This window comes from Ambystoma mexicanum, chromosome 13 (assembly GCF_040938575.1).
Source record: "Ambystoma mexicanum isolate Mex_15411 chromosome 13, UKY_AmexF1_1, whole genome shotgun sequence".
Taxonomy (NCBI): domain Eukaryota; kingdom Metazoa; phylum Chordata; class Amphibia; order Caudata; family Ambystomatidae; genus Ambystoma; species Ambystoma mexicanum.
In genome coordinates, this window is record NC_090938.1 from 167,462,052 (window position 1) to 167,478,846 (window position 16,795).

A 16,795-nucleotide genomic window follows, 5' to 3' on the forward strand; every position below is an offset into this window, starting at 1 on the left:
GTCTGCATCTGATACTACATCTATAGGGTTGAGTAGGTTAAAGCACTTTATCATGTAAATTAAAGAAAATTAAACCTTTTAATTGTTCGCATTGTAGCTGTTATGCATCTGCAGATAACTATTCCTCTTTACGGGTATGAAAGCAGGAAACAAAATAGAGGACAACAGCAGCAAGAGAAATGCTACCAAAAATGATGAATGTGCCACAGTTCAGAATTATTTTTCACTAGAAAATAACTACAAAATAAAACATTACAAGTTTGAAACATGTTCTACTTTTGCAGAAACGTTATGCCACCTTTAAGGTGTACATTGGTGTAGAACTATCCATGGCAAGCCAATAAATGACAACATTTTTACAGAGCGTACCTTTAGTTCAAAGGTGCAAGAAACGCGTTTGGAAGCCTCCTCCAGCCAAATATAGAATCGGCTCAGGCCGGACATTCAAGCACTGTCAGTTTCCCAAGTCACAGCTGAACAGACACCCACACAGCATCTAAGGCTCTGCAGGTCGTTGAGGTGCTCAGGTTGCAAACACATTTCTTTTATCGGCGGCAGAACCTTTCATATGCATGATGGGACATTTCCAACTCAAAGAGCCCGCAAAGCACCAGTTACCGTGCAAATATGTCATAAAGTGAGAAACACAAATCACCCGTATTTGTTTATATCCATGATGTCTACTATCTTAACACGCAAACAAATAGTTGCTTTAAGTCGCTAATCAAATGTTTTCAACATCATGAAAAACAGTGAGCAGGACATTTGTGACAAAGAATCTGCATATCTATCTTTGTTTATTGCACAACTTCTTTTAATACATGTCTTAAATCACTGAAAGGACCCTGGGGTTAACTAGATGTTTCAGGTTGGCATTATCTTGCATTCTGGAACTTATAGTTTACCATTCAGGATGTGAAAATTAAAGCCACAATGATATTCATTTGCCTTAACACGTTGCTTTAAGGATTTACATGCTGTCATGTGGCTTTATTATGCAATTCGTTTATAAGACATCATTACTACTATTTGAGTCAACGTTTGTGATCCTGGTCCCTATCCCAACCCCCTCCCCACCCACCCACCCCTCTCCCGGCAATCTGTCTGACCATCCCATTCCCTCCTTTTTGGATGCAGCCAGAGTGTCACTAGTTCCTTTTTTTAACTTCCACCCCTGCTGCAACCTTTGGCTCTCCAGATGTTTTGGACTGCAACTCCCATCAGCCCATGTCAGTATAATCAATGTTGTGGGAGCATAGGAATTGTAGTCCAAAACACACAGGTTGCAGAGTCCAGACACATTTTATGCTTTCTTTTTTATGAGTGCCTGTAAGGTCACCTCTTTACTCAAACCAGAGACAGTTCCAGCCTGATTGGTTCTAACAAGGTCCTTTCCGATTACAGAACATTGCATGTACTGTGTATGGTCCATATTCTCCATATTCTCCTTTAGATAAAAGGACCTTCTTTAGTAAACATCCGAAAGTGAGTTTGCATTGTAGAAACTCAACTGCCCCATTACCAGTTTGGTGTTAAATCCACTGAATTGCCATGAACATTGTTTACCTTCAACAGAATTTGGTTAAATGCAATTACAGCAGGATTATGAATAGTGGCACAGCAGTGCAGTTATCCCATTGTTGTGGTAAAAAGGGCGTTGTGGACATTTTTAGGGAATTACAGCAATTCTGCAACAGCAATTCTAAGGATTGTTTGGGGTTAAGTGGGTGATCTACTACAAGCAAAATGTGTGCAACAGATCCTCCATTTTACCTGCAAACCTCATAGTTTGACAGGTGCGGTAATATGGCAGCAGAGTGGTGGTAAAGAAACTACTGCCACTTTCCCACACCACCATACTCATAATGAGGTTCTTTGTATCTGTACACGTGTAATTTTTGACTGCATTTTTCACTGCATTTTTCAGCGCAATTTTTCATTGCATTAGCAGTAGAGTAACAATTGCTTTAGTGAACGAATGTATTATTTGAAAGCCTTTTTTGCACTAGAGTACTGTTTTCCTTAGTGGTCATAGCATTCCATATGTACACATTTTTACGAGAGCAGCGATTTGCTCTAGTGCTAATGCTGTAGAAAATCACACTTTGCACTGGTGCAAAATTCTCTAATATGGGCCCTGATTCCCAATAAAATCTCTCATCCTCATTAAAAGGAAAGCAGCCAATCACCAGCAGGGCAGTTGGCTGTATTTCATATTATAGCAATAAGCCTCTGTTTTGGGGCTTGGTGCAGTTACCATCGGTAAAACCCCCCAGAACGTGGGGTTATTGCTTTCAGCACCCAGAGGCTAACCAATGGGGGGCTGACTGCACTTTCATTTGTCTGAATGGAATTGAACGATCGAACCGGAAAAAAAGGTCTGACCGTACAAAAAGTCAGAAAAATGCAACCACCATACGTTCGAACACCAAAAGTTCGAACCTTTGGTGGTAGCATTGTAGGTGAGTATAAAAATAAATACTTCGGGGGCTGTGCGGGTGTCCCCCGCAACTCCCCTCTCACTACACTGTGTGGTATAGTGAGCGGGGTGTTGCGGAGGACACCCCCGCAGCACACCCAAAAAAAAAAGAATGGGTGCTGCAGGAGTGTCCCCCGCAACACCCCGCTCACTATATTCTGTGGCATAGTGAGTGGGGTTTGAAGGGGACACCCCTTGAGCTCCCGAAAAAAAAAGAAAAGGACCCTGTGGCGCCAGTTCCTGATCACGGAAGTGAAAGGGAACTGGTGCCGCAGGGACTCAGCATGTAAAAAAGGTAAGTAAGTAAGTAGGGTTTGTTTATGTTGGGGGTGTGGGTGTGTTGAGGGTGTGGGTGGGGCAGTGTTGTGGGTATGTTGTGGGTGGGGGTGTGGGTTTGTAGGGGTTTTGAATTCGTGTTTGCATGGGAAATGTGCGAACCTTTTGTGGTTCGCACATTTCTCATGCAAACTTTTCCGTCGCTGACATTTCCATGACGGAAAAATCACGCAGATCCTGACTGAATTAATGGGTCAATATGAGTGTCCGACTCGTTGACATGGCATCCTCACTTAACATGGCCGCCATGGAAATGAAGGCTAGATCTCCATGCAGAGCCCCTCTTCCATAACAGTTGCAGCATTGAGGAGGGTAATGTGTGATACGGTGGCACTGCTATAGCTAGTGGGGGCTAGCGGTGGAAGGTATGCAGACTGGCGAACTTGGAGACTAGATGGGGAGCGGGTAGGAACATGGCTGACAGGTGCCTCCACTGCTCAGGTTACTCAGAACCTGGACTTGGATCATTAGATTCAGCCTGTGTTTTGAGCAACCTGATTGGTTGACACACCCAGTGAGGGTGCAAATTTCAATTAAACCAAGGGATGCCACGAAGGTTCACTCAAGCTGCAGTCTACAATGTGCTCTTTGCTACTATGTTATTTTGCATTTTATAGCGCCTTATGTACCATTGGTATGATCTCAAGGCTCTGGTAGGTTGAACACCCTCGGGAACCGCAGTTCAAGTCAGTTGAGAGAGAGAGAGTCGTAAAGTGCGTGGGCGCACTAGGTATGTGTGCAGCCGGTGTGGATGTTGCATGATAGCTGCTTCTTAGCGGTAGGTGTGGTGCTGAGGAGATCAGTTGAATGTGTTCACTCTGGAGGGTTGACAACCAGACTGAGTTATGGCTGTGTTAGGCCTGAGGAGACGCCTAAGCTAGTCGATGTGTGCTAACTAGCTGTGTTTTATTAGGATGTTGGGTGGTTTGATGGGTCATGTTAGTATGAGAACAGCTTTACTGAATGTGTCATAGTACTGCTGTGTTCTAGTTGAATGGTGGTGTATAGGAGAGAGTAAGCGTAGTGTGATATTGTGGTAATCAGTGAAGTGTATGCAATCAGGCACAATCTACCTACTAAATTTAACTTTTAACACAGTGACGCTATTAGGGTACATTCAATGTTGTTGGTGATACTATCTTAATTTAACTCTAATACAGTGACTCTAATAGGGTAAGCTTCTAGGTTGAACTTTAACACAGTGACCCTATTGGCGCACACTCTATGATGTTGGGAATACCGTCTAGGTTGAACATTAACACAGAGATGCTACAAGGGTGCGCTTTCTAAGTCCAGCTTTAACACAGTGACGCTAATAGGGCACACTTTCTAATTTCATCTTTAACACAGTGACGTTATTATTGCACACTTCTAAGTTCAACTTTAACACAGTGACGCTATTAGGTACACTTTCTAGATTCAACTTTAAGATTATGACGCTATTAGGGCACAGACATTGATGTTGGGAATATCTTCTAGATTTAACATAGAGACATTGACGCTAATTAGGGTATGCTTTCTAAGTTCAACTTTAACACCGCAACTCTATTAGGGCGCATTTTCTAAGTTCAACTTTAACACAGTGACGCTATTATGGCACACTTTCTAAGTTCAACTTTAAGACAGTGACGCTATTAGGGCACACTTTCTAAGTTCAACTTTAACACAGTGACACAATTAGGCTAGACATAGGAAAAGGAAGTAATGGCTTACTAGACATAGGAAAAGGAAGTAATGGCTTACTAGACTTAGGAAAAGGAAGTAATGGCTTACTAGACATAGGAAAAGGAAGTAATGGCTTATCTAAAATGAACTCTTTCTTTCCACAGACAATATCAAGCAGCCTGAAAGCAGAGGGCGCACATGCCAATGTGGCCCTGGCACTTCTCCACACCATAAGTCCAGTCATACACAACAACATTGCATCCCTGTGGAATGAAGAGATGGCCAACCTGAAAGGTTAGTGAGTCCTGTGATTATCAGTCTGGTCAATCCACTGGGAAACCTGTATGTGCCAGTCAATACAACTATCTATTGAAACCAATATAGGTGGTCTGGTGTAAAACATTCCCTGAAAATTCTCTGAAGCACTGTCCGACCGACTAACGAAAGACATGCAAAAAAGGAGACATTTCTGGTGCATATATATATATATATATATATATATATATATATATATATATATATATATATATATATATATATATATATATCACACGGCCCATGTGTTATGGTTAAGTTGCTAAACCCATAGGAAGACCACTTTTTGGGTAGCTTATAACTTTGCTCCCCTGAACAAATCATCACCAAACTTTGCAAAAAAAGGTATATGGCCGGCACTGAATTTTTTTGGCAAGTATGGTGAGGTTTCGTGCAGGGGGGCAAAGTTATAGGGAGGGTCCCAATATTTTATTTTTCTCCATAGACTGCATGGAGAAAATCTTTGCGCACGCGTACAGCCCAAACCGCTGGACGGATTTTCACCAAATTTGCAGCAGGAGTGGCGGCTTGGTCCCAAAAGTGTGGTTTTGTAAATTAGGTGAAAATCCGTATGGTAGTTTTTTAAAAAACAGGTAAATTGTAGGTCCCAAGAAATGTGTGATATCTGGTTCCGCTCCGCTGTCCCATTTCCCTGTTCGCTCTGCGGCCAGAACTTTGATTGGCGGACATACGACGCATCCACTGATTGGCTAGAGGGATGCGTGATGTGCATCATAATTTTTTGGAAACTCCTGCCATGTTGTATCTGAGGATAGTGCGGTAGCGAAAGGGGCTAGAAAACATGCTTTGAGACATCTGGTGGTGGGAAGAGGGGCTGGAAAGGGAGGGGGAGTGAAACATTGTTCATATGGTGTGTTTGTTTAGGTGGAAGAAGACAGTGGTCTGTGCGCGGTGACTACTACGGCAGTTCGCGGGTAGCTCCTCACTCAGGTGAGGAGCTTCTGTGATGACTGCAGGCAGCCCAAGCCCAGCTCCAGGACTATTCCTCTGGGTGGGCCAGGTTTGTGATAAGGGGGCCCGAAATTCCATTGGGTTTGGGTCTAGGAGCACCCTAAAGAAAGTGCTTGTGTTGATCCAGATTTCACTGATTGTGATTCTGCAAAAACTTCTTCCCAGATCTAGAAAAATACATTTGCACCCCTCTATGAAAAAAATAAAAAAAACTGTAGAGAGCAAAAGGAGAAGCAAGGAAAATAGTGTTGCAAAATCAATCTAAGTATCTCCCCGTCCCATCAGCTCTTCCCTTTCTATTATGTCCTATCCTCCTCCACCTTTCACCCCAGTCACCTTCCTTCAGCTGCCCTAATCACCATTCCCATTTACCTCCACTCCCACCTACTCCAATTAGCCCCAAGCATGTCTTTCTTAGCCTGGCTGGGGAACATCGAGGGTGATGCATCCTCCACCTCCTCTGAGAGGGCTGAGCAGTGAGGCCCCCAGTCTTTGTACCGTCTCAGATGATGCTGTTCACCCAACAATGCCTTCCTGAACACTGTGGCTACTCCCAAGAGGCCCCAGAGGAGGTGCTTTTGGTCCCTCCATCTTATGTGAAAGATAAACCCCCCCCAGAATTTTGAAGTAAGGAATAGGAGATTGTGTTTCTTAGAAAATTATGTTGCATTTTTGCAGCAGATTTTAATTGAGTTGAGGGTGTGAAAGAGTACTAGCATGTAGGATAGAATGCTAGGACTGGGAGAGCTGCATGAGAAGGCAGACTGTGCAAATTGAGGGGTTTCCGGCCTGCTGGTATCACGTCTGGTGGGGTGTGGCAGGGAGGAGAGGGCCTTCCTCCCCTGCCTTGTCCCAGTACATCATTGTTTGGTACATACTGGTTATAATATGCAATTGTTCATGGTGACTTTTTGTTTGATGTGTTTACTTTGATTTGCTATTGAATAACATAATTTTGTTCAATAAATGCAGCCTGATATTTTTAATGAAAGGGGTGTGTGTGTGTGTTTGTGTGTGTGTGTGTGTGTGTGTTTTCTTGGCGGGTTCCAATGCTTGTGCTGCCCATCTATTAAACCATGAGTGGGGTGTTTGGAATAGCTTATAATGCAAAATGAATCACTTCCAGGGGCACCTAATTTTAGAAGGTACGAAATAGTGAAATTAAATGATTTGTACAGGATCAAACAATTTGGTTGAGTGGTAAAGCCAGCAGGTGATCCTATCCTGAAATTTAGATACATGATCCATAGATCTGCCAAGCTCAACTTGGTATAAATATGTGTAGAAGTTTGATTTTGAATACCTAAAATAATACTTAATTTTATACAGATTACTTTAAAAATACACAAGTCAAATGATAAATCAACCTGACAATGTATTCATCATTCTAGCAATGTGTTGATGAAAAGAGTAAGCGGGGCATTTTGTTTTGAATCCTAAATTGCACAGGAAGGGACCACTCCTGTTTGCCCTTTTTGCAAATGGGGCAATTCATTAATTGTAATTGTTTCAACCAAGTACTGGAAAAGCAAATTGTAAAACACAGGCAAAAATCGTCGTTGCTCTTTACATTTCCACTACATGTCTGAGAAAGTGTAAATCACTTCCACAATTAATGATTGTGGGAGCCAACCACAATGGATTCCTTTAGAATCTGCCTGCTTTTACCAGGTGTAAATGTCAGCCAGATTCCAGAGGAATCCTTTGGTTTTCTGCCAACATAAAAATACATGCTGGTGGACCTCTGGTCTCCAACCTCACATGCCAAATCATACAAAATCCTGCAGGTCATAAAAAGTGGAGATAAATGCATTTATCACCACTTCTTGCACTCCACTTCGAAAAATGACACCCTATGATTGTAGCTTTGTTTTCCCAATCCTGAATGGAAGTATAGGCTCCAACATTGACATTAATGAGAATTTACAAAAAGATCTCATACAGACACAAGTGAAATGAAATGCATGACAAGATCATTGTTTCACACTGCTTCTTCTGTATCCTAATCACCCAACAATCACACTTAAATAGCTTGTTACAAACTTATATAATTTAAAGAAAAAAGTGCAGCAGCAATGGTCACTACCTGTTACCGTTTCTCATCTCTAATTACTTTATGTTAATCACTTCCTGTTGTAAATAAGTTGCCTATGAGACATGTTAAAAAGATACAACCTCAGTGTGAGGGCCTGTGCAGCCCTGGCTGTTTGTATTTGGGGGAGAGAGGCCAAGCAGGGGGGGCATTGGGATTTGAACCAAGTCCAAATGTTAAATCCACTTCTGATTGCACTCTTTAGGAAATATGTAAATACTGCTTTTTAGTTTTAAAAGATGTATACCTTTTGTACTTTGCACGCAACATTAAAGGAAATGCTCTTCTCTCATGTTATTTTAAAGGTGATCTTTATGGTATTCCGGCACAGCCTAAACACCCAGCAGCCAGGATTTACATTAGACTTTCCAAACAAGACCCACAGTGCACATGATGTATTCTGTTGGAATGTAAACAAACAGTATGAGCTTATCAATTTGGTACTTAGTTTGAATCATGAATTATTCTGGCAGACTGGCATGGGCTTCCACACAGACAAAGATACATTCTATTTAGGTCGGAGCCCCACTGTTAAGTATGCATGAGAAGATCTGAAATTGGTCCATACTTGCCATATTAGCCTTATCATTTTCAGGTAGGGCCTTGTTGGACCAACTCAGTGAGGTGCAGCTGATTACCTAGGCGCAGCAAACAAGGCACTCACATCTGGGCATTCACATGTTCACTTCGGGAGACAAATTGAAACCAACATGCATTGACGAAGCAAACAGCTTGGGCTTTTGATTAGGCATGGATAGGCATTTGCCAGGCACTGCCATAAGCATACCACCTGGCCATAAGATGGGGAACAGCTGGAAAATGGTGAGAGAACCTGGGCATATGATGGCATTGCCTGGCAAATGTCTAATACCTATACACAAACAAAACTGTTGGCTTTGAGATTGCTTGCTTAAAACAATACTTCAGGTAGAGGCATTGACAAAGATGTTGCTTATAAAATCAACTGGCTGAAGACACACATTACAAGTTTTTTTTTTTATCATACAAGAAGTTCATTTACAGTGGCAATTAAGTAATGAAACACTAAAAGAATGCTTAGATATAACACTGACAGACCCTAAATAGCAACACGTTTGAGCTTGCCCAAAGAGTTCCAGAAAGGTTATGTTTTGGTGGCGAGAGGCAGGTAAGTTGGTGGTAATTCCATAGGCTCTACCATATCCATGGCTAGTCGTTGGGTGGGCAAATGACCAAATACACCCATAGAATGTGGGTTTCTCCTTACATTTTATCGTCATCCTATCTGTGTTCCACTGCATGAGTTCTGTCTTAAACCTAATTGGAAACAGTGTGAATCAATGATAACCACTGGCCTTGCACTGGTCAGTCTTCTTTACCATTGTTTGCAAATCAGCCTTGGCCTGTTCACCAATGCGAGAAGCCCTTCCCAAACTGCTAGACCACAAGGCCTAAAAATGCATATGGTTGCTGTTTTCTAGTGAAGAGGGGTCATGGCCTAGCAATTGAGATTGGACTGCACCTTTTGGTGGCAGCACCAAGAGTCATTTGCTAATGGCTTGTCCCCTTCTGTAATGGCACAGACATACTACAGAATGATGGCATGGAATGTTGCACAGAGAAACGGTAGTGGTAATGTTAAATTGTCAGGGCTGGCTGGTGTAGGTGGTTTAGTAACTAGGCAGGATATGTATATAGAATAAACATTGTGGTTGCCCAAGTCAAGATGGAGAGAAAGAAACTTAATCTGATTGGTTTATGGAGCAATGATATGTTTGGTTTGTCTGATTGGTGGAAAGGATAATGGGTAGGATTCTTGGGAGGTGAGCAAGATTCTAAACTGCCTTTCATCCATAGTAATTCAGTGGCTGGTTGTACATTTGTTAAGCTCCTTAAGTAAGGCCTTTCAGAGTTCAGAAGATTTACTAAAGAAGTAAGGAATTCGATTGCTGTGCCTGAGAGAACTAGAAGACATCAGGTGGGATTGTTCCTTTTTAAAGTTAAAAGACTTTCACAAAGAATTTCCATTTTTCTAAGGAACTTAAAGTGTTAAGAAGTTATTTAAAGTTAAATGAGAAAAGACTCTTATACAGTTTTAAGACTATGAGAAAAGAAGTGTAAAGACTGTGGTCGCCAGTTTTAATGTGGTTATCTGTGTGAAAGAAATTTCAAAACTGTTTAACGCGTGCGCGAGTCTTCGCGTCTTCAGCAACGCCATTTATGGCAGCGTGCGGGTATGGAGAGCGATAGTGCTCGTGTCCAAATGAATTTTGCGCAAGATCATTTTTAACGCATATACAATTTTTCACGTTAGTAACGTTGTGTGTTTTACACGTGTTCGGTGATCGATAAAGCGCAAGTCCATCTGAACTGAGCGCAAATTTGTTTTCAACGCGTGTACAAGTTTTCAGGTCAGTAACGTCACGTGTTTACGCATGCTCAACTGAGCGTGAGTTTCTTTTCAGCGCGGGTACGGGTTTTCTGTTAGTAGCGGCGCGTGTAAATCGCGCACGTGCATTTTTCCGAAAGAGTGCGTCCATGAACAGTGAGTGCGATTTTTTTTTTTTTTTGCGCGAGAACAGTTTTTCACGTCTTTGTGGTGTCACATGTTTATCGCGTGAGTGTGGTGAGCGCGTACGTGATTTTATATGCACGATTAAATAGAAAGACTCACACACAGAAGGAGCAGCGTTAAAGAGAGTTTTAGAGTTTTCATTTTCATATAACTTTCACGCTACTGAGAATTCTTTACTTCAAGAAAAGACTGCATTCCTTTAAAACATTTAACTCAGACTTTACAGAGTAAAATGAAATGAAGAGTATTGAAGAATATCTAAATCTGTCAAGTGTTTGCAAGAGTCATCTACTTTAGAGTTCTAAAGAGACTTGAATGGCTTAGTGGCATCACAACAGTTTTCAGAATATTCAATATAAATAAATAACCTCCAAGTCTAAACAAAGGTTTTAGAGGTAAAGAATTTAGTGTATGTTAGAAAACAATTTAAGAAATGAAATTAAACTATGCATAAGTAACCAAGTATATTTGTTTACTACAGATACCAGAGCCTACCAGAGGGTTGCAGGGCATCAATGTCTCATGTGTTGTTTTCTCCAATTCCCCTTTCCCTTTTGTTTGTTTGTTTGTTTGTTTATTTATTTGATGATGCGCACCAAGCCCTTGGGCAGCTGGGCGCAGCGGTACAAGAATACTCGAAACTTAGTTACAGTGTTACATAATTGGTACATGCATAGATTACATACAGTGTGAGGAAGAAATACAATGCAACATACAGTATAGTCAATTATTATAAAGTGTATACAGTAAATGAGGTGGGGAAGCATCAGTTAGGTAGCCTATGGTTACACTTATGAGTGTGAAGAAAGCAAGTCACAGGCATTTGGACTGTGCAGGTCAGGGAGAGAAGAGGTTATAGGTCATTAGAGTGGAGCCATTTGAGAGCGTTGAATCTGAATCTGGTGTACGGCACGGGGCAGCTAAGGTCAATAGGGAGTGTGTTCCATACTTGTGCGGCTTTGACTGGGATGTTGGTTCCTCCAGCCGTGGCGAGTTTGAATCTGGGAATGTCAAGCAGGAAGGTGTTGGCGGATCTCAGTGGTCTGGCAGTGATTTTCCTAGTGATTTTTTCCGATAGGTAGGGAGGTGCTAGTGTGTTGAGACATTTAGAGGTGAGGGATATCGTTTTGAGGAGGATTCTGTCTTTTACTTTTAGCCAGTGAGCCTCTTTCCTGAATTTAGAGATGTGCTCTCTATGAGGTATGTTTAAAGCTGCTCTAAGAGCGTTATTTTGCAATCTTTGAAGTTTGTCGGTGACAAACTTGTTGGCTCCTGAGTACAGGGTGTTGCAGTAATCTAGTCGGGACATGATGAGCGCATTGGCCAGGGTAATGCAACAGGCGTTGGACAGGAATGGTCTGACAGCTCGGATTAATTTGCAGGTGTAGGCGGTGGTAGAGGAGAGAGAGTTAACTTGCTTCTTTAGGTTGAGAGAGGAGTCCAGGTAGAATCCTAACGTTTTTACCTCCGGCATTACCTTAATTATGTTATTGTCAATGTTAAAAGATGTGTAGTTTGGAGTTAGTTTTTCAAATTACAATTAGATCCGAGGAGTAGGATCTCAGTCTTATCATCATTCAGGCAGAGGCCATGGGTTGCCATACATGCCTGAATGAGGGTGTATATTTTGTTCACCAGAGCCAAGTCCTCTTCATAGTTGCTTGAAAGGGGTATGAGGATCTGGGTGTCATCTGCATAATTAGTGTAGGTGACACCCAGTCTGTCCAACTTGTTGAATAGTGGCTTGGTGAAGATGTTATACATCGTGGGTGAGACGCAGGATCCCTGTGGGACTCTGCAGGAAATTTGGATGGGGTCGACGCAGGCGGAGGTAGAGAAAACTCACATCGTCCGATTGGCTAAAAAGGATTGAACCCAGGCAATGGCTTTTCCTGTGAAGTTGGCAGCGAGTCTTAAGTGGCTGCATAAAACTGCGTGATCCACCAAGTCAAAGGCTGCTGACAAGTCCAGCAGTAGTAGCAGGGTAGTTTTGCCATTGTCCTTTAGTTCCTCAATTTTAATCTTGAGTTCTAGCAAGGCTGTTTCAGTGCCATGGAGGGGGCGTAATCCTGATTGTCGTGAATCTAGCAGGTGATTTGTTTCAAGGTAGTCTTGAATTTGTAGATAAGCTACTCTGTCAATAATTTTGAGTAAGAAGGGTACGGTTGTAATGGGTCTATAGTTGGTAGGTATTGAAGGGTCGAGGGTTTGTTTTTTCAGTAGGGGGAGGACCCAGGATTCTTTCAGGTTAGTCATAACTGTATTTGATTTGAAGGAGTAATTGATTAGCTTTGAGATGAATGGGGCTAGGTCTCTGGCCGCATCCTTGATTATTTGCTCTGGGCAACTGTCACCCTTGCAGTTGGAGGGTTTCAAAGAGCGAATGACCTTTTCAGTGTCAATGATTGAGATAGTCTTAAAGCTAAATGGTGGAATAGTGTTGTGCTCAGTGGGCAGTGATGGTATTTGGTTATCGATGGGCAGGGAGTCTTTTCTTTAATTATTTTGAGTAGGAAGGAGGAGATTTTGTTAGTTAGGGCACTCTGTATATTGGTACACCTTGTTTTGTCCTTTGGGACAGTGTCAATTGGTTGTATTGGGTTTTCCATTTCATGGAGGATGGAGAAGAGTTCCTTCGTAATTCTGTCATTGAATAGGTTTTTCTTTGTGTTTATAATTTCTTTCTTATAGTGTTTAGATAGTTGGGGTTCTTGGGGTTCTCAGCTCAGCTTTTATTTTAGGGTTGAGAGGTGAACTCCTGGTGAGTGTCTGGTGGGCCAGCATCAGCTCCTGTGGAATTCTGTCAAGCCGGACCCTGACATTAATTCAAAGCCTTGCATCTATCACTTTATTTTACTACACTCCAGAAGTACATTTGTGTTACTATCAACCTAATCTTTTAACTTATACTCAAGTAGTTAATGCAGCAGAATAAATACTTTGAATGTAATTTGTAAGGTCCCCCAGTCAGATGATGCACCTTCTGCAGAAATCTGTATTCAAGCAACATCATCTGTCATTTATTGTTTGATATAGTTGACCATTTTATTAAACATGATGCGAAAAAACGCTATATTCCCACAAAAGATAAACATACTGTAAATTACAGAAAGCAAAACTGTGATTTTAGGTTTGACATAATAGTTGTAGGCAGCCAGCTTGAATATGTATGCTACCTCACTTGTAGGTGTGAATGGCCCTCCATCTCCCTGGTCATGTAATGGCTGTGGGGCATACATTGTCTAGGGCATGAAAACAAATCCTGGCTGACCTCCTGCAGTTCACCCTCTCAGAATCTCTCTGAGGTTGCTGCTGCATGTTTAGAGTGAAATCCACCCCCACAACCATATTACCTCAGGTCCCACTGGCATTCCCTACTTTCTAGGAGGGGCAATGATCCCCCTGCTAGAGCCAGGCCTGAGGCAGCCTTCATTAGGGTAGGATAGGTCCTGAGGTGAGCAGTTTCTGTGTCGAAAGCAGGCATGCTTAATTAGGGAAGGGGAGTGGATTGCAGATGATATGAGGATGTTTGTATAGGGTGTATGTGCCCAAGAGTCTGCCAACCAGTTGCAAGTAGGTTTCAGGTTGTTGGATTATGTGTGTGGTTTGTGACCAGTATATAGAATATTGGATGCATGGGTGTGTTATGTTGTGGTGATTGTGACCACATACTACAGTGTTGGATGCATGGTTAAAGGTGATGTAGTGAACAGTCCAGGAGTGTATCCACTGGGTGAAGTGTTGGAATTCTATGTGTACAGAAGTGGATAGGGTTTTAGGTGGATGGTTTATGTGTTTGGGTTGTGGCCACTGGCCAGATTCTTGGGTAGTTTGCTGTATTATGATGTATTGGTTGCAGGCAATTAATAGAGGCTTGGGTGCAGAGGCCATGTATTGAAGAGTTTGTGCTTTGGTTGGTAGCACTATAGTAGTATGTGAACTGAGGTTGGTAGGGCCGTAGGTGGCTGTGTTATGTTTGTGGGTTGTAGTAAATGGGCAGATGTTTGCATGCATCACTGTATTATGTTGCCATGCCAATACAGCCATGCATTCAAACATTGTGAGAGTGGTATATGGATTCAACAAATATGTGTACAGAGTGTAATTTTATTGTACCAATCGTTTGGGTAAGTAGTTATAACCATACGTTGATCAATTGTAAAGGTAATTTCTTGGTGCAATTATATATTTACTGGTGGGTGTTGGGGAGTAGGTTATTCTAATTTTGTAGATCAGTGAGTACATTTTTGTTTCAATAATATTAAGTAGGCATTTGCAAGATTTGATGGTAATCTCTGCTTTAGAGTAATGGACGTATCATTGCATTCAAACCATGCACATTGCTTTTTAATGTATGCAGTATAGTGACCCATACTGGTTGTTTTGCCTGTGTGGTAGATTATGGCTACTGTTGTGAAGGTTGTTTCTTGCCAAGTGATACTTGTCCGTGTGTGAATCTAGTAAGCTTGCAGTTGTTTTTGGTTCCATCTGCATTGTACCTTAAAAGCATTAATATTACATATTGGCTATGTGATTGTATCTGTAAGGTGGAATGATTATCGGAATTGCAAGTAGTACATAAGTAGTACATACTTGTCTAGGAGTACATAATAACTCCTAGACAAGGTCGCAACACAGCAACTCCAACATTTTGTAGAAATCCAGGAAGTCCTGCACCAGCAACAGTCAGGCTTCAGGGCGTCTCACAGTACTGAGACAGCCATGCTGGACCTGCAGAATCGGATGCTGAGTTTGCTCGATAAGAACAAGTTAGGGTTGTTAATGCTCCTTGATCTAAGTGCCGCTTTCGATCTAGTGGACCATCATCTACTCATCAAGGCACTTAGAGAAAACGTGGGGTGCTCTGAAGGAGCCCTGGACTGGCTTTTGTCATTTCTATCTAGCCGCCAAGCTAGAGTCCACTGGGGTAACAGTTTTTCTGATCCCTGTGACATCCTTTTTGGAGTTCCCCAAGGTGCTAGTTTATCTCCCATGCTATTTAATATATATATGCTCACTTTGTGTAGCTTATTGGTGGAAGCAGGTGTGTCGTTCACGAATTACGCGGACGATACCCAACTCATATTGGAACTGGGGGGCAGACACCACGCTATGGACAGTGAACTGATCGCCAGGATTTACATGACAATAGACGACTGGATGCAGGCAAATTGGATGTGCCTGAATGACTCAAAAACCGAATTGATGATGTTCGGTTCCAGCCGCCAGCTGGCAAATTTGGGGCCTGAGTACAATTCTTTTCTAATCAAAAATGCCACCATTCTGGTGGCTCCTACAGTGAAAACACTGGGTATGATGGTCAACTCTGCGGTCGACTCCCATGCCCAGACCAGCTACCTGCAAAAGAACACAGCGTATTACCTGAGATTAATGAAAGCTATCAAGCCGTTCCTTAATGAAGGTAATATGGCCACGATAGCGAGAGCCATTATTCTATCACGGCTTGATTATGGTAACGCTCTGTTGTTGGGGGCCTCTTCTAAGGACTTATCTAGCTGCCAAGTGATCCAGAATAATGCGGTCAGGCTTGTCAAGAACTTAAAGAAGAAAGATCACACCACAGCAGATAGACTATCATTGCACTGGCTCAGGGTTGAAGAGCGTATCAAGTTCAAGGCCCTCTGCTTGGTGCACAAGTGCTTCTACGGCTCAGCGCCGGTATATTTGAAAAAGAGCCTAGTGCCCTACATACCGAGGAGAAGTCTACGCTCGGAGGGAAAATGTCTGCTGTCAGTCCCGAACTTCAAGCTGAAATCTGGCTTGGGCAGATCATTCGTGGTGATGGCCCCCAAATTATGGAACAGCCTGCCCGAAGTGCTGAGGTCAGAGGTAAACCACCTTACCTTCAGGAAGCACCTGAAGACATACCTCTTCAGATGAAGAGCCTGGGGAAAGCAATGTTTCGGGGTCCTTAATAGGCCGCAGTGTTTGTTACTTTATGTCTGTCTTGTTGTTGCTGTATTGTAAGTGCAAGCGCCGTGATGCCCACGGGCTACCGGCGCTATATAAAATAAAATACAATACAATACAAATACAATATGCTATGGATTGCATTTTGTACGAGTTGCTGAAATGGAATGGATTCACAGTTAGGTATAGATACACAGACAAAGCACTTGTTAGGGACTTGTTCCTGCATTTCATGGTTGCAGAGAGTGCATGCATGATTCCACATGTATGAAATCTGGAAAATTTAATGTATAGGTATGTTCTTGCTTTCCAGTACTTGGAGTAAGTACATTAGAAATTCCTGTGGATCTTCTTGTGTGTTTCTACTGAATCTCACCATTCCAGCACAGTAGTCCAATTCCTGCCTTATTCATGAGACACAGTAAGTGTTTTCAGGATTGTTTGTTGCATT

The 16,795-nt window shown here is 42.3% G+C and overlaps 1 protein-coding gene across 2 annotated transcripts in view; it reads left to right on the top strand.

Annotated features, from left to right (window-relative positions):
* Positions 1 to 16,795, top strand: part of LOC138520101 (maestro heat-like repeat-containing protein family member 1) — a 758,658-nt gene that overhangs the window by 640,599 nt on the left and 101,264 nt on the right. For both annotated transcript variants that reach the window (XM_069632611.1, XM_069632612.1), the window contains exon 18: positions 4,645 to 4,774. In XM_069632611.1, the coding sequence (XP_069488712.1) occupies positions 4,645 to 4,774 (130 nt within the window). The remainder of the gene's footprint in view (positions 1 to 4,644; positions 4,775 to 16,795) is intronic.